The 17,766-nt window shown below is 53.9% G+C and overlaps 1 protein-coding gene across 1 annotated transcript; it reads left to right on the forward strand.

Moving 5' to 3' along the window:
* Positions 1 to 1,797: 1,797 nt before the first annotated feature.
* DEDD2 (death effector domain containing 2) lies at positions 1,798 to 17,039 on the forward strand. Its single transcript, XM_065926222.1, has 5 exons — positions 1,798 to 1,926; positions 2,537 to 2,903; positions 4,708 to 4,830; positions 7,898 to 8,038; positions 15,830 to 17,039. Exons 2-5 carry the CDS (start codon positions 2,576 to 2,578, stop codon positions 16,219 to 16,221), a joined length of 984 nt encoding a protein of 327 aa, XP_065782294.1. The 5' UTR covers positions 1,798 to 1,926; positions 2,537 to 2,575; the 3' UTR covers positions 16,222 to 17,039.
* The last annotated feature ends 727 nt before the right edge of the window (positions 17,040 to 17,766 follow it).

Raw genomic sequence — 17,766 nt, forward strand, 5'->3', positions numbered from 1 at the left:
GTAGCAGCCAATCAGAGACGAAAGCGGAGGGCACGCGCCCTTGCGCCTGCGCGTGGACGCTCAGGCGGGGCTCAGCGAGTTTCTCCACGCACGCAACTGTGCTCTGTGGGCGGGGCTCCGGGCTCGGAGAAGCGCCTGCGCAGTTCTCCCGGGTAGCTCTACCGCCAAGTCTGAAAGTTGAGTGGAGAGAAGTGGGCATCACTGGAAAGCAAGGGACCATGGAGTGGGCTGGGTGACAAGAGACCTTGACAGAAGTGTAATTTTATAGCTGAGGAGAACGAGCATGTCTGAGAGCACAACTTTGGAGTCAAACACACTTGGGGGTATTTCCCCTCTGTGGGCCTCACTTTTACTCCTGAATAAAATGGGCTTGAATCACAACTACCTCAAAGGCTATTGAGGGGGTTGGATGAAATCAATCAGGTAGAAGCACTCAACACAGGGCCTGATACAACGCGGATGCTCACTATAAACCATCTAACCTGGACATAGTCCTTCCCAGTTTGTAAAATTGCTTTCCCTTCCCTCCCACTCTTCAGTCAATTTAATGATATTCACTTATTGGACGCCTACTGTGTGTCTGACCCAGGACTGTGTTTCAAGAGGTGACAATTGCCATAAAAGAGGGGATTCCCTGGTGACTCGGAGGGTAAAGAGTCTGCCTGCAATGCGGGAGACCTGAGTTCGATCCCTGGGTTGGTAAGATCCCCTGGAGAGGAAAATGGCAACCTACTCCAGTGTTCTTGCCTGGAAAATCCCATTGACAGAGGAGCCTGGCAGGTTACAGTCCATAGGGTGGCAGAGCCATAAGAGAGAAGGGAAGGAACTCTTCCGAGGTCACAGCTACAGTCAGTGCCAGGCAGGACCCAAGAGTCCCAAGGGGATGGGAACCAGTCCCGGAACCCGTCCCAAGACACTTGAGGGCCCTCACCTTGAGTCACCCAAGTGGGGAGGGGGCAGGATGGCTACAACGCCCAGGGCTCTGCCGCAGGGTTAGGGGGTGGGGTGGTAGTACTTAGACATGCAGTCTTGACACCAACTCTCTTGATAGAGACCTGCTTTTGCCAGACTGAAATTGGTAGGTGCAGATTAGAGAGGAGGGTATTGAGAGTTCCCTGTGACCTTGGAGGTCAGAGATTTCAAAGGGTTATGGGGGCAGGGCGTTAGAGTTTCTGGAAGGGATTTTGACTGTAATGGGGGAGTCATGACGGACACCATTCGGAGGTGCGCAATCAAGATATAAGGGCCTATTGCAATCAAGAAGGAGGTATTGGTTCCTAAAATGAGATGGGGAGTCTTGGTCTTGATTGAGGAAGGAATTTATAGAAGGGGAATTTCTGTTCGATGAGGTGGGATTCCAGTCAGGATCACGAGATGGCACAGATGGGGTATAGGTTGCCAGTAGAAGTAAGGGGCAGTCTAATGGAGGGAAGTCCAAGTCCTGATCATAAGGGGTCTTGGCACTACCCAGAGCCAGGACGGTCGTGATTATGATCCTTTGCCACGGGCAGGTGAAAGCAGTGTTAATGTGGGCTTCTAGGTCGTGATTAGGAGGGGTTGTAGTCCATGACATGAGTAGTATCAGCAGGTCGTGATGTGGGGCAACAAGGACACTGGGGCTCGAGTCATAGACCGAAGCGACCCTGCAAAAGGATACCACCAACTCCACCCCAGACGCGGCGCCACTCTGGCTCTGCGCAGGCGCAGCACAGGCCTGCCAGACACTACAGTTGGGGGCGGGCCCAGGGGAGGGGCTTGGAAGCTCACTCTGCGCTTGCGCCCAAGGGGCGTGGCGGTCGCACCTGCGTGAGTTGGGCGGAGGAGGAGGAGCGAGGTGACGCAGGCGTAATAATAGAGAAGGTGCCAGAAAGATCCAAAACAAGTGGCTGCGGCCGTCGCTTGGGAGTCGTGAGACGCCGGAATTCGGTAAGGCTATAGCGAGGCCTACAAGCGACTAGTGGCGGGTAGACGGGACCACTTGGGTGCTGGGGAGAGGGAGGTACCGCCCTTCCAGGGCAAGGGGGTCGGATTCGGACAGCGCCACCTGTGTGGAGCGAAGGGCGGCTTTGATCGGTCTCATTGTAGGGGACAGAGGGTCACTTTCGGGCGGTACCACTTAGGTTGAGCTGTGTGACCGATCGGACAGTACCTCTGGACGGAGCCAAGGAACATGTCCGGACAGTATTGCCCACAAAGGGCGATTGGCGGGGTGCCCTACGTTGGGCCCCCAGGCTTGTTCCGACCGAGTCACTTGCTCGGGTGGGAGGCTTGTTCGGAACATTACCACCTAGGGAGGGGCCCTCGGGTTTGGCCAGTCCGAGTGGTAGGAGGATGAGCGGGGTCTGGCGTCTGGACCTGTTACTAGGGGACCTCGGGCGATACCATTCTCTTGTGGCAGAAGGGGGAGGCTCCAAGGGCTGGGATGTGAGGGTGGCCCTGCCCGGCGGGACGCGGCTAGGGACGCGCACTGGCGGGGGTTGAGGTCTGGGGCCCCGCGTCGCTGACCGCTGCCTCCTGCTCGCTGTGTGGGTTCTAGGCCCTGGTTTTGAGATTGTTCTGCTCCGCTCCCCCGGGTATGGCGCTGTCCGGGTCGACCCCGGCCCCGAGCTGGGAGGAGGATGAGTGTCTGGACTACTACGGGATGCTATCGCTTCATCGTATGTTCGAGGTGGTGGGCGGGCAGCTGACCGAGTGCGAGCTGGAGCTGCTAGCCTTTCTGCTGGACGAGGTCCCCGGTGCCCCAGGCGGCCTGGCCCACGCCCGCAGTGGCCTGGAGCTGCTGCTGGAGCTGGAGCGCCGCGGGCAGTGCGACGAGAGCAACTTGAGACTGCTGGGGCAACTCCTGCGCCTACTGTCCCGCCACGACTTGCTGCCGCACCTGGCGCGCAAGCGGCGTCGGCCAGGTATGGTGGAATGGGAGGGTGATCGACTTCCGCTGGGGAGAGGGCCTTGCCTTCGCTGGGCCTCCCCGGTGCCTGATAATGAAGAGAGCCATATCAGAGAGTATGTGTCTCTTCGCAGTCTTTCCTCCCCCCAGGGTATCAATGAGAAACACAAGAGGGAGGAGGCATGGCTTTGGGAGGGGTGTGCTTGTGAAATTTGGCCACGTCAGTAGTGATGTTTGTGGCTACTGTTGATGGAGGGCTTACTTCATGCCGGGCATAGCAGTAAGTCGTACTTCATATGTACTATCACCTTATGACCTCCCCTCCCCAGTAATCCTAAGAGGAAGTCCTCTCACTGTCCCCAATGTACAGAGAAAGCACAGTAGGTTCGGAGAAGTTAAGCAGCTTGCCCACATGTTGAATCCTGTGTGTTCCTGGGAAATAGGGAACAGGAGGTACAGCTTGATGAGACTGACAAAGTGTTTGTTCCCTGAGACTTTCATTTAGTGGGGGTATCAGACTATAGAGGGCTTCCCTGGTGGCTCAGTGGTAAAGAATCCGCCTGCCAATGCAGGAGACACAGGTTCGATATTCCTGGCTCAGGAATATCCCTTGAAGAAGGAAATGGCAACCCACTTTAGTATTCTTGCTTGGGGAATCCCATGGACAGAGAAGCCTGAAGGGCCACAGTCCACAGGGTCGCACAAGAGTTGGACGTGACCAGTGACTAAATGATTTCAGACTATGAGACAATGAATGACTTATTATTATTGTTATTTTAGTATATGAAGATGATTTTATTTGAATGATTTACTTTTAGATGTGGTTATGAAAAGACTGAAACAGAGTAGTGAAGCAGAGAGAGTAGGAAGTGTTTCAGAGTGAAAGGCGGCCCCCTTAAGTTTTTATAACCAGTTAAGTCCTTTCTGAGAAGGTGATATTTGAACTGAGGCTGCTGTACTGCCCGAGTGTCTAGATCTCAAGAGGAAAACATTCCAGGAATAGGGAAAAACAGACTGTCTAGTCCTCAGGTAGGACTGAGTTTGGCACTATCAGAGGCCAATGTGTCAGGAGCAGAGATCGAAGTAAGGGCAGAGAGTAGGTGAGAAGCGGTGTCACACAGGAGCTTGCAGATAACATAGCTAGAAAGTGGGAGCTAGGATTCAAATCCTGCTAGTTTATCTCTAGAGTTAATGCCCTTAACCCTTGGAAGGACTCCTAGAGCAGTCCCGAGCAGGTGAGGAGCCCCTTGTGTGCTGAGGCTGTGAGCTGTTGAGCCCTTGGCTGGGTTATTAGAGGTGCTGTGGCTAGTTTGGGGAGGGCATTTGTGAGCTTCCCTGTCCAGGGTAAGCCCATGGGGTTTGGATAACCAGGAGAAGGGTATCCTTAAGGCAGAACTGACAGCACTTTGGGAAAAATGTGTCTGGAGGTCAGGCACTGGAAGAGAAGATTTGGGGAGCTTGCAGGGGCCTGCCTACTCCTTGGGGCCTCAGGGAGACCCAGGGTGGTTGGGGGTGGGGAGTGCGTAGGCAGCATTGCCTGAATCCTGACCGTAACTCAGCTTACAGAATAGCTCTGACAGTTGGTGCTGCTGTAGACGTGGATTGGGTGGCCCCAGAAGGTGATGAGTCTTCTATCCTGGGAGGCAGTTACTGGTCTGGAGGTGTTTGAGGAGTGGCTGGCTGGGCTTTGACCTCTGGGGAACTCAGGCACCCTGTGGGGCAGGCTTTCATCTTTGGGGGGAGGGGTGAGAATTGGAGGCTGGGCCTGGGAGAGGCTGGAGGTTTTGAATACTTTTTTCTATCCCTTGCCCCATCCCCAGTGTCTCCAGAGCGCTACAGCTATGGCTCGACCAACTCTTCTTCGAGGAGGATGGAGGGCAGCTGCCGGCGCCGACGCCAGTCAAGCAGTTCATCGAATGCCGAGCAGGGTCAGTGGGAGACAGGTGAGTTGTCCCTCTCTGGCCCTTCTGAACTCACCTCATCCTGACCCATCAAGAAAGGAGGCTGAGGGGTGATTTTGTCTGTCTTTCTTTTAAATGTATATATTTATTTTATTTTTGGTTGTGCTTGGTCCTCATTGCTGCACTTGGGCCTTCTCTAGTAGTGGCAAGTGCGGACTACTCTCTAATTGGGGTGTGTAGCTTCTCATTGCAGTGGCTTCTCTTGTTGCAGAGCGTGGACTCCAGGACGCATGGGCTTCAGTGGGTGCAGCTCACGGGCTCTAGAGCACAGTCTCAATAGTTGTGGTGCATGGGCTTAGTTGCCTCAAGGCCTGTGGGATCTTCCCAGATCAGGGATTGAAGCACTGTCCCCTACATTGCCAGACGGATTGTTAGCCAGTGGACCACCAGGGAAGTCCCAATTCGGTCTCATTTTTGCTTTGTGTTTGTGTGTTTATTGCTCCCAAAGCCTGGGTCCAGAAGCAACCTGTGCAATTGTTTCTTGTGTTTTTATGTCATTTAAATAGCATCACATTGTAGGTGTTATCCTTCACATGGCTGTCTTTATTGGATGTGTTTCTGAGATTTATTCACATTGGGTTTCTAACTGGTTTTGTTACATTGCCGTGGCAGTGAATTTATTTATTCTCCTCCTCTCTCCCGAGATTTTAATCATTCAAATGTAATTTCAAACATACAGAGAAGTTGAAAGATTAGTACAGTGAACTTGTTCATATCTTTCACCTCGATTCAGTAATTTTAACGTTTTGCCAGTTTTGTTTTATGTGTGTGTGTGTGTGTATGTAACTCTGGGGTTTTTTATTGAACTCTTTGAAAGTAAATTATAGGCATCAGGACACTTTACCCCTAAATTAGCAGGCATCTCCTGAGAATCTGGAGATTGTCTGATACCACTTCAAGACCATTATCATACCTGAGAGAGGGCATGAGCACTAATCCTCTGATATCCTAATGATCGTGTTTCAGATCTTCTCAATACTGTCTGGACTTTCAGGATCCACTCATAGATGTGTTGCTGTGCACTCAGTTATTAGTCACCTTAATCTCTAGTATAGAACCCCCCCACCCCTGTCACAGTGTACCGATTTCTTTAGTTCCCCATGACATTGACCAGACCGCTTGTTTTTTGGTGTCCTGATTGTTTCTGGATGTGTCTGATGATTTCCTGAGAGTATCTTTTAACTTACCTCTCTGTCCTCTGTATTTTGGGAATGATGTTTAGAGAGTTTGTTAGATTCAGGTTATGTGGATTTGGCCAGGATTTTCCTTGGTTGATGCCGTCAGCTTCACATTGGAGCACATGAGGAGGCCTGGTTTTCCTGTTGTGAGCGAGCAAGTTTGTTCACCTGTTTATCTGCTGTATTTACCCTTTGTACAGAGGTGTTTTTCCCTTCGTGGTTAGTAGATAGTCTGTGGGATGACATTTTCACCTGTCCTGTTCCCCAGCAGCATCCCCAGTGGGTTTAGCAGCCATTGGAAATCTTTGCCTGAACCAGTTGTTATCTTGGTGTTCTCACAGTGATGATTTTCGGATTCTCTTCTGTGTCTGTTACCTGGCATTTTCTCAAGAGAAGTTTTACTTTTCTCTTTGCTTCCATCCATCCCTCCCTCTCTTTTTTAAGTGAGGAGAGTCACCATGGATTCATGTATTCTTGTGTTTAATATGTTAGAATCAGTTATTCTTGCTGATGTTCAAATTGGCTAGCTCCTGTGTCTTTTTGATGTGTCTGCCTCATTCTTTGAGTGCTTCTTGCTTTGTAGGTAGGACTGCAGGATGTCCTGGGTTCCCTCGAATTTTCCTTCCCCAGCCCTGGAATCAACTGTTTGCAGAAGCCTGGCTTCTCTTAGAGGCAGTGGTATTTAGATTCCAAGATTCAGGGGCTGAGTAGGCGCATTGTTTCTAGGCTCTTACAATGAACCAAACTAGAAACTGTGACTTTAAATAAAAATTCACGTTAGTATTTTCAGTTCAAAATTAACATTACAAGGACCTTTTTTTGTTTTGTTTTGTTTTCCTGACTGCACTGCCCGGGCTTCTGGGGATTTTAGTTCCCTGACTAGGAATTGAACCTGCATCATTGGCAGTGAAATCGCAGAGTCCTAACCACCGGACTGCCAGGGAAGTCCTTACAAGAACGTTTTTATCTTATGCTGAATTGGTTTTGGTAACATTAAGACATGGACTTATTTGCTTTATTTTACAACAATAATAAAACAATTTCAAACTTACAAAGTGCTAACCATGTCTATTGAATGAAACAAGATTTTTTGTGTGTGATTTTTAATTGCTTTCAGAGTATACCCTACTAAGAGTTCATGGTCAGAATATTCTTCCTAGTTACTTAAGATCCTTTTCTCCTGCTGTGTGTTACCTATTCTATACATGTGTAGATTCATTTGTTTCTGTTTAATTTTATGCTTTATTTTGCCTCCTTAATTTTTTGAGTATGTCATAAAACAGTTACGAGATTCCAAAGTCAAATCTAAAGTATGCAGAAAAGATGTTCTTAGAAGTATCATTTCTTTTGTTGTCTCTTTCCCTCCCAGTAGATAATCAATTTCATTTCCCGTATAGCCTTATGGTATTTCATCTTGCAGAAATAGCAAATATGTATATATTCTTATTTCCTCTCCTTTTTTATACAGAATGTAGCAAACCGTAGATACTTGCTTTCTTTCACTAAGCAATCTATTTGGAAACTGCTGTATGCACTTTTTGTCAGACATTTACATTGTGTTCAGGTTCACATGGTTATAACCTATAAACAAAGCTCCAGGCTCCTGCAGCTGTTGTCCTGCCTGTTTCCTGGTGTGAGTAGTCAGGGTTTCTCTAGAGTCATACCTGAGGGTTGAACTGCCAGGTGGGGCGTGCTCACCTGTCCTACATGATGCTCACTTGTCCGTACTCTCCATCTTCTGGCCCAGGAAGCAGAGGGGCTCACCCAGGGTCTCCCAGTCCAGAGTCCAGAGTTGAGTGCTTCCTTGGGCTCCCATCTTGGTGCTCCACCTGTCATCTGGTCCTCAGCCTACCTCATCTTTCTCTCCTCAGGTTCTCCCCCAACAAAGCGGCAGCGGCGGAGTCGGGGCCGTCCCAGTGGTGGGGCCAGACGGCGGCAGAGGGGGGGTACCACCGCCCCCCAGCAGCCGCAGGAGCCAGCCCGGCCCACCTCAGAAGGCAAAGTGACCTGTGGTAGGTGTCTATGTGCCCCGGGGCGCGCATGTGCAGTGGAGAGCTGGAGGGGGTGAAGCAGCCCCCCGTCTGACACCCGGGGGCGGGCGGCAGCTCGGGCACCTGTTCAGCACAGCAAAATTCTTGCCCTTTCTGTGGCTGTCTTGGTGGTCTACCTCCCACCCATAGTCGAAGGATTATGTTGTGTGGAGCCTTCTCCAGGAGGCCTTTCCTGACAACCCCTTACCTTCATTTTCATTTTTTTTTGGAAGAGCCAGGCAGAGCCTGAGAGGTTGGGCCTGGCAGGCCTCAGAACAGATGGGAGTTAGACTTTATACTAGAGGTCAAGTTTTTCCAAGGGATTTTTTCTTTTAGCATGGCAGTGAAGTGAACTCTGATTCCATCTAGAAAATCAGTCAGTAAACGAGTTACACTTTGCACAGTGCTTAGAACAGTGTTGGACAGGTAGCACATGCTCTGTCAGGTGCATGGGAAGTAAATGCAACAGAGTGGAAGCAGGCACCTGAGTGGAGGGGCTTCAGGTCTAACACGGATGGGGCTGGGGTCTGGCCTGGGGTAGTGGCGTGGGAGAGGCGAGAAGTAGGGGAGCCTACGGAAATAAACCACAGGGCTGACTGGACCTGCAGGCGGGTTGGGTTGGCTGGGGTAGGGCCTCTGCTGTGCAGACTCATGAAGACCTTCCTGTTGGAAAGTTCTCACTGGTCGCAAGGGGAGGACTCACTCTCTCACACTCCCACACGCCGCTCTGGTACCCCTTCCTCTGAGTGGGACAAGGCTTGGTCACAGAGGGTATCAGCTAGTGAGAGCCTCAGGCTGGACTGGGTGGGGGTGGGATCACAGGCGGGAAGATTGAGGGGGAGTGGCAGCAGCTCTGCATTCCCCAGGAGACCTCAGCCTCCTGGGGGACCTTCCTCCTCACCTGCAGAGTCTCCACCCCTCAGAGCGCATGCTCTGCCTCTTCCCAGTGCCCATTTCGGCCCCCCAGGCCCTGGGCACCAAAGCCGCTCCATAGCTGAGGCTGCAGATACCTGTCCTGGGTGCTGTCGGGAGGAGCAGACCAGTAGTACCAGCTGTGACCGCAGACAGCCCCCACTCGAGGGGGTGGCTGCTTGGTGTGACTCTTCCCTAGTCAGGTGGTATTAGGGCCCCTTCTGGCTGGGGGCCCGGAGAACCTCTGCCTCCCGGGGGAGCAGGCCAAGCTGAGGCCAGGGAGGGGTCCAGCAGGCTTCAGCGTCTCAGCTGAGGGTGGGGAGGTGGTTAGCCTGGGTGTGGCCGGTTCCTGATGTGGGGATGAGTGAGCAGGTCTGACTGCTGACTCACCAGGCCGGGTGGGGCTGGCGTGAGGCTCTCCCCTGTGGGGCCCAGGTTTTCTCCCCTGAAAATGGAGATGGCTTAGTCCTAGGGTTGGAAGGAGGCTCCTCCAGACCTGAGGAAGGGGGGCCCCTCCTCACCTGTGCTACCCATGGGGTTGGACCCCCCCAGTCAACTGCACTCCGCTGAGGGATAGAATCAAACTGAACTCCTGAGGGCCCCAGAGTGTGAGGAATGGGCCCTGGGGGATCCTGGACTCAGACACGGGACCTCTGAGTTTCCTCATCCCTCTCAGGCATCCACTGTGCTCTGTGCTGAGTGTGCTGCTTCTGGACCTTGAGTCCTCAAGATGGCCCCTGAGGTAGAGATGTCATCCGCCATTGTGTGGAGTGGGCGGGCTGGGCAAAAGCTTGGGTTTGTCCATTTGGTTGTCCCACACGTGTTTATAGAGCACTGACTGTGTGATCACATCCCACAGACGGGACGGGAGGCCCTGCCCTCATGGGGCTTGTATTCTGGTGGGAGGAGAAAGCTAAGAGAAGGAAAAGAGAGACTGACGATATCAGCTGTGGAGAGAAACCAGCAGGGGCAGGGCGCAGAGAATGATGGAAAATGCAGTTCTAGGTGGATTTTCAGGGTAGGGTGGTCTAGGAATGCCTCTCAGAAGACAGGGAGAGAGGTAGGAGGATGTGAATGGCTGAGGAAGGGTGTTTCAGACTGAGGGGACAGCGGGAGCAGAGACCCGAGTGGGGACATGTCAGTGGTGGAGTGGAAGCTGGTGAGCCTGGAGCAGGGGGGTGTGCAGGGGCGGTCAGGAGGCCAGGGCAGGAGAGTGGCCAGGGTCCTGTCCTGCAGAGCCCGTGAGCCTCAGGCCAGGGCTTTGCGTCTTTTAAATGATGGGAAGCAATTGCAGGGCTTGAATGACAGGCTGAGCTTTGCTTCCCTCCCACCCCCCACCCCAACTGTTTGCTCCTCCCCCCATCTGTTTCTGGATAAGAAACGGAGGCAGACAGACTAGCATTGAGAACCTCGACCCTCGGCTCCCCAGCACCCAACCCCTGCCACTCTCAGGTCATGATTTCATTAGCCACGTTGTTTTGGAGTCAGTTCCAGGTGTCCTGTTGTTTCATGGGTAGATTTTTCAGTGTGTATCTCGAGAAGATAAGAATTGAGTTCCTTGGTGGTTCAGTGGTTAGGACTCAGACTTGGTGCTTTCTCTGCGGTGGCCCAGGTTCAATACCTGGTCAGGAAACTAAGATCCTGCAACCTGTGCAGCTCAGCACCTGCCCCCCACCTTCCCCCTGCCAAAAAAAATAAAACTCAGAAAGAAAAAACCAGTAACTTCTTACTCTCAAATGTCTTCTCGGTGCCTAAATGTCTAATTTGTCTAAATATTGGTGCTTTTGAGTCTCTTCTAATCTTATTGGGTCCACTCCCCCAACCCCCGTCTTGTTTCTCCCCCACCCGCCTTGCATTGTATATGTTGAAGGGAGTTGTGTGGTTGTGTTTCCCAAAGACTGGATTTTGCCGATTACATTCTGCAGTAGGGTTGACTGACCATGTTCCTCTGTTGTCTGTTTTTCCTAAAAATTGATAGTTGGGCTTGGAGAGACCTGATCAGATTCTGGTTTGATGTTTTTTTAAAAAAATTTTTGGCTGTGCTGTGCGGCTTGCAGGATCTTAGTTCCCTGCCCAGGGATCAAACCCCTGCCCTCCCCCCCCCCGCCCCTCAGCAGTGAATCCCTAACCATTGGGCCGCCAGGGAAGTCTCTTTTTTTTTTTTTCAAGCGCACTTCCTAGGTGTGGTGCGCTCTTCATTCAGGAAGCAGGCAGCAGTTGTTTCTGCCTCGGTGGCCGAGTGTACTCACTGTCCCTCCCTGTCCATTAGTCCAGGACAAGTTGAAGGACTTTTGCCTATGCCTTGGGGAAGAACCTGGAGCCGAGGCAGGGCGAGCTGTTGTCCAGAGGAGGTGCTGGCATTTGGGGAGCAGAGTCTGTCCCTTAGTGCTGGCTGGCGGCTGCTCTTCACTGGGCACCCATCCTGTTGCTCCCCAGCCTTTCCTGTTAGTAACTCCCAGAGGGGAGACCTGAGTGAGAGTCGTCCCTGGCCTCCAGCCACATGCAGCACAGGGTCTGGCGTGCGTGGTGGCGCACCTGCTCTCCGGGGCCTGTGTCCCTCAGACCGTCCCTGATTCCCCTCTGGGGCCCATTCTGCCCCGGGAGAGAGACTGATGAGGTATGGGGTAGGGGAGCCAAGGGGGTGCTGGCGCCCACCTGAGTGCAGAAGGCAGGAGCAGCTCTCTTCTCCAAGAAAACCTGGCACCGGCCTCCACCCTGGGGGCAGGCAGCATTTCCTACCAGTGGAGAGGGACTGCAGACAAAAACTCGGTGTTCCTGGCTATTCAGCTGCCGCCCGCATTCCCCAAGTGCTCCTTGGCTCTGTTCCTGACCCCCCTGCTGCTCGGTGTCCTGAGGCCGCTTCCTTCCTGCTGCTTGCAGAGGACTCATTACCTGCCAGGCACTGACCTCAGTCTGCCCTTTACCTGCATCCAGCCTTGTCATCCTCACAGTGGCCCCATGAGAACAGATGCTGGGTGAGGCGGTTTTATGGAGGAGGCCACTGAGGTGCGGAGACGTGCAGTCAGCTCGGAAGACCCCAGACTTACCGCCTCCCCGGCCTGCCAGGGCGCGGTCAGTCCGGGCCCTCTAGGTGTCCCCTTGTGCCCTTCTCCAGTATGACCTGGCCATGCTGGCCCCCGACTTGTGAGTGCCCTGAGTTCATGCTCTGACTTTGGGCTTTGACAAACACTGATCTGTCTTCTGGGAGAGTCGCTGTTCTCTCTTCACCGCTTGCTTGCCTCGACCTCCTTGTCCTCCTTCACATTGCACCTCCAATGTCATTTCCTGGAGAGGTTGTCTCTGATCATTTTGATCTAAATTACAACTCGCGCTCTATAATTTTCTCTCCTGATCCTTGGAATGTCTTTTAATTATAGACTTCTGAGTATGGTTGTGTGAGAGGCAGCACACAGTTTAGGGATTGTTGAGAGCTTGGGCTCTGGAGGTAAGCGTCTAGGTTGGAATTCCAACTCTGCCATTTCCTGCCTCTGTGGCCTGGGGCAGGTGACTCACCCTTTCTGCCTTAGATTCCTCATCTACAAAAAGGGGACAGCAGCACAGCCTCATAAGGTTGCAGGCATCATCAAAAGGGTCAACAGGTGTGAATGAGTACTTGGTGCAGTAAGTACTAAGTGTCACCTGTGTGCTGTAGGCTTCCCAGGTGGTGCAGTGGTAAAGAATCTGCCAGGCAGTACAGGAGACGCAAGAGATGCGGGTTCGATCCCTGGGTTGGGAAAATCCCCTGGAGTAGAAATGGCAATCTGCTGCAGTATTCTTGCCTGGAAAATTTCATGGACTGAGGAGGCTGGCGGGCTATGGTTAATGGGGTCGTGAAGAGTCAGACGTGACGGATCACAGCCCAGCACACAGGGTGTGACCCACACAGAGTGCTCCTTGGTTGCGGCTTACAGGTCTTCCAGTCCCACTTGTGTCTCTCTAGCGCTCCTGGCACTTAGTAAATATCTGTCAAATGGAAGAATGGATGGGACGTGCGGGTCCCCCTGGTCCAGTCCTCCTTCCACCCCCACCATGCCCGGTGGGCTGTGTGAGTAGACAGGCTCCGCCACAGGTCTGGTAGCCAGCTGTGCTGAGGAGAAATACTAGCTGGGCGGCCGCAGGCCCCGGTGCAGGTGAGCCAGGCCTTGGTGGCTGAGGGGCATTCTGGGCAGAAGAGATGGCCAGGTCATTCTGTGAGTGAGGCTTGTGCTGGGAGCACTTCCCTTGTGACTGAGGATAGGGTATGGGAGGATGGAGCTGGGATTGAAGGAGGAGACGAGGGAGGACATTGGCTTGGGCCCAGGTGAGAGGGCGCAAGGCCTAGGCAGGGGCCGTGGGGTAGAGAGGGGAGTGTCGAAATCACAGTTCCTGTTTTTGGGGTGCCTTCTATGCCTAGGCTCTGGGTCGAATGCTTCATGCGTTGCCTAATTTGATCCTCATGACCCCATCGTGCAGCAGGGACCTCTTGTTTGTCTGTTTATGTTTTTCAGATGGGGAAACTGAGGCTCAGAGAGGTGAGGTCACATGCCCAAGGCCCCACAGCTAGAGAGTGGCAGAGCCGGGACTCGCCTCAAGGTCTGTCATTCTCCGCCACCTGGCTCTGTGCCTCTGCTGCTGAGCACCCCCGTGTGGCCTTGGACAGGTGCTGCTCCCCCTAGTCCCCTGCTTCCCAGCTCACGCCTGTTGAGGGCCTGGTCAGACACTCAGAGGCATTAAGGATGTGGGCCCAGAGGTCTTGTCTGATCCTAGGATGGAGGGAGCCAGTCCTGAGTGTCGTGGGAAGTCCTGGGGCCCGAGGCTGAGCAGGTTTTCCTGGGCCTCGAGCAGAGAGGGTGAGCTTCCCCTCAAGGCAGAAAGAGGAAGTGTTTGGGGTTTGGGGTGGGAGGAGGAAGTGGGTGGTGCTGAGAAGTTGCCTGGGGAAGCGGGGACCTGCCTGCTGCTTTCTGCTCTGCGGCTGACACAGTCTTTGAAAGGTGAAAGGAGTCAGGGGCCTGACACTCCCCTCCCAGAGCTTCAGCAGCCTCCTCTGTCAAAGAGGGTGAACGTTCCCCCTCATCTGAGTTGCTGGTGGCTGCTATTCTGTAGCACCCACTGGTGGACAGTCATCTGAACTCTCCCCAGGAGGGACATTCCCCTGGTTTAGGCAAGACCCTGGGCTCAAGAGAGGTGGTGACTCATTCCAGGTCACATAGCTAGTGCCTGAAGGCTCTTGGGTTGGGATCAGCTCCATTGACCTGAAGCTGCTGTCTGGGGCATGGGAGGGTCACTGCCCTCTGACCCTCACGCTGTTACGCACTGCCATCCCCTGCCCGTGGGACCTTGGACGGATCACTTCTCCTTGCTTTCATTTGTTGTTCAATCGCTAAGTCATGTCTGACTCTTTGAGACCCCATGAACTGCAGCAGGCCAGGCTTCCCTGTTCTTCACCGTCTCCCGGAGTTTGCTCAAACTCATGTCCATGAAGTAAGTGATGCCATCCCACCGTCTCATCCTCTGTTGTCCCCTTTTCCTCATCTGCCTTCATTTCTGTATCTGTACATTGGGGTGCTACTAGGGCCTGCTTCACAGGGTCGTTTGAGGATTAAATGAGTTTATATGAGTGCTGCTTGTCATTTTCAGCTGTAAGCTGGAAGTCTGTAAGCTGTCCTCAGGGCAGCCCATGCTGTGAGCATCAGTAGTCAGCAGTCAGATTCACAGGTGGGAGTTCAGTCATCCCACTGAACTGAGTGGAAGTGATACGCCTGAGGTCACATTTACAGGGATGGCCTTGGAAGTCTCATGTCCCACCCCCTGCCCAGAGCTGCCACCTCATTTGGGTAGATGTGGACAGGGTTATAAGTGACAGACACACCTCAGACTGGCTTAAGCAGAAAGGAAATTGATCAGAGCTGAAAATCCAGGTGCTCCACGCACACCTGATGAATTCAGGAGTCTTTTCCTGTCTGCGCCTGGCCTTGTGTAGGTTTCATTCTCCCCGCTCCTGGTGGCAGAACAGCCCCCAGCAGCCCTGGGCTCAGAGCCCACCTTCTGGGCAGCCTTTATGGAATGAGAGCACCTGCTTCCAGTAGAACCAGCCCAGTTCAGCCTTGAGTCTCCTGGGCCTGGTGCCTTCCTGGTGGGTGGGGGACTGAGGATATGGTTGGCCCCACATGACTCTCACTGTTTCGGAGCAGAAGAGGGGGACGGCTGGTTACCTAAAAGCCAATCCATTCATTCATGCATTGGTTCTTTCACAAATGGGTATTGAGTACCTACCACATGCCACGGGACTACCTGTACAAGTGAACAAGAAACAAAAGTCCCTTCAGGGAGCTCACACTGTGGAGAGATAGGTGATTAGCTTGCCAGTGAATAAAAGCTCGGGGTGGGTTAGAAGATGCTAAGTGCCGGGGGAAGAAATGGAGCAGAAATGGAATGGGGCCTGGGAAGTGTAGAGCCCTGGGGGCGATGGTAAATTGGATGGTCAGAGTAGGATCATTGGGAAGGCGGCATTTGAATCTGAAGGAAATGAGAGAGTAAGTTCTGCAGACACTGGGGAGAGACCATCCCTAGCTGGAGGACGGGAGGGCCAGGGCCAGGCGGAAGCTGCCAGGTGTTGCAGGGAGGAGCATGGAGGGTGGTGAGGCTGGAGTGGGGCACGTGAGGGGAAGCACAGGGCCAGCAGGTCAGGAGGTAACAAGTCAGACCACAAGAGACAAGCCGAGTGAGGGTGTCAGCCGTACTTGGGTGTGGTTACTGGAAGGAGGAAGGATGTGGGGCTGGTGCAGTGCAACTCACGCTGAGGGGCAGTGGGGAAGGGAGGGTGGGTGGCGGTCCCCTTGCTGGGTGTTGGCCCCTCCCTGACCAGCCCCTCCTTCTCCGCAGACATCCGGCTCAGGGTGAGAGCAGAGTACTGTGAGCACGGGCCAGCCTTGGAGCAGGGCGTGGCCTCACGGCGGCCCCAAGCGCTGGCCCGGCAGTTGGATGTGTTTGGGCAGGCCACCGCGGTGCTGCGCTCCCGGGACCTGGGCTCCGTGGTGTGTGACATCAAGTTCTCTGAGCTCTCCTACCTGGACGCCTTCTGGGGCGACTACCTGAGCGGTGCCCTGCTGCAGGCCCTGCGGGGCGTGTTCCTGACTGAGGCGCTGCGCGAGGCGGTGGGCCGGGAGGCCGTCCGCCTGCTGGTCAGCGTGGACGAGGCCGACTACGAGGCTGGCCGGCGCCGCCTGCTGCTGATGGAGGAGGAGGGGGGACGGCGCTCGCCGGAGGCCTCCTGATCCTGGATGCGGCAGGACTGACCCCGCTTCCTCGCCTCTGGGCCACCTTCTCCCTGGGAGGATGTTGACCATCTCTGCCCCTAGAGGACTGTCACTCCAGCGGTGCCGAGGACTGCGACAGACACCAGGCCCCTCGCTAGACCCTCCCACAGGATGTGGGCTCTGAGGCCTAAACCACTTCCAGCTGAGTTTCCTTCCCAGCCTCCCCCCATCCCCACCCCACCCTTAGGTGTGTTTCTTCAGCTTCAGGAGGCCAGGGGCTCAGGCATGCAGATCTGAAAGGAAGGGAGGCATAGCCCCGCACTCACCAAAGGCCCCTTGCACATTGTCTCCCAACCCTGGGCTGTGTGTGTGCATCCACACTACCCTCTCTGAAACCACCCCTGGGCGCCTGCCCTGGCGTGCTCCACTTACTTTGGCCTTCGGGCTTCTCTCTCAGGATCTCTGATTTTACGGCCCCTCAGCCCTGAGCTTCAGCCACACCAGTGGGCACTGGAGCTGAGGTGCACCTGGGGCCTGCTCACCTTGCCCATACATCTCTACAACCAGTTGGGGCTCCACCCAGCTCCCACCCACCAACCTGGCCTCCACTCTCTCCTGCTCCCTGGAGCTGGACAGAGACTTGTACACAGATCTGTGCCCAGAGTGTCACATGTGTGTTGCAGCCAAATCAGACCAAATGTGCTGTTTCCTAGGAGGCCAGGCCGAGGATCCAGCTTCCTTCTTAGAAAGGGGGGAGGCAAAGGCTTGGGGTTATTGGGCAAGGCTTTGTACCAGTGGCACCAATAAAACTGCCCTGGACAGGGCACAGGTGGGCACCAGGGCTGTACTGTTTCTTCATGGGCTGGAAGAAGGAGCTGGTGAGAGCCGGGGCCGGGTATCAGTCCCGGAGTTCCTGGCCTGGTGTTGGGCTGGAGGGTGGGCAGGATTCTGGACCATCATGTGCTGGCTGCTGGCCCAGGCTTGCCCTCCTCTTGGCTTCAGTTTCCTCATGTATCGAAGGAGGAGATACTGCCTTGGAATCACAAAGGCTCTCCCAGCCTTATTCTCACACGCTTCGCTCATGTATGTTCTGGGGAGTGCTGGCATTTTTAACCTTCAGTGAGGTGGGCCAGCTTCTTATCTCCCAGTGCCAACAGAGTTCAAGGATTTGGAAACCAAAGGGCTCAGCAGCCAGTGCTCTCTGCCTAGAAAGCATCTCCAAGTGGCTCTCCACCCCTCACACCTTCTGGGCAGTTATCTTAAAACCTGGATCTCTGTTCCTCCTCCTGAGGCCAAGCATTTCTTCCTGGTATCCTATGGCTACAGCTGAGGTTGTGGCCTCTTGCTCTTTACCCACTCCTTGTTTAAGACAGTAGGAACTCAAGTTTCTTACACAATATCCAGTTTTCTCCTTGGGGGAGAAGGGGCCCAGGGCTGGGGTTGGGGTGGGCCGGCGTTCCAGACTGCTGGCTTTTCTTGGGGGAAAGGATGCGCTACCTATACCTGAAAGTCCCTTGGACTGCAGGGAGATCAAATCCTAAAGGAAATCAGTCTGAATATTCA

Source organism: Muntiacus reevesi, chromosome 2, assembly GCF_963930625.1.
Source record: "Muntiacus reevesi chromosome 2, mMunRee1.1, whole genome shotgun sequence".
Lineage (NCBI taxonomy): Eukaryota > Metazoa > Chordata > Mammalia > Artiodactyla > Cervidae > Muntiacus > Muntiacus reevesi.

What these genes read in the sequence shown, in the direction of transcription:
- DEDD2 (XM_065926222.1), top strand. Translation starts at nt 2,576, where the DNA reads ATGGCGCTGTCCGGGTCGACCCCGGCCCCGAGCTGGGAGGAGGATGAG. An exon ending in GCGCAAGCGGCGTCGGCCAG is followed by an intron (nt 2,904 to 4,707) that starts GTATGGTGGAAT and finishes CCCCATCCCCAG; the next exon opens with TGTCTCCAGAGCGCTACAGC. An exon ending in GCAGGGTCAGTGGGAGACAG is followed by an intron (nt 4,831 to 7,897) that starts GTGAGTTGTCCC and finishes TTCTCTCCTCAG; the next exon opens with GTTCTCCCCCAACAAAGCGG.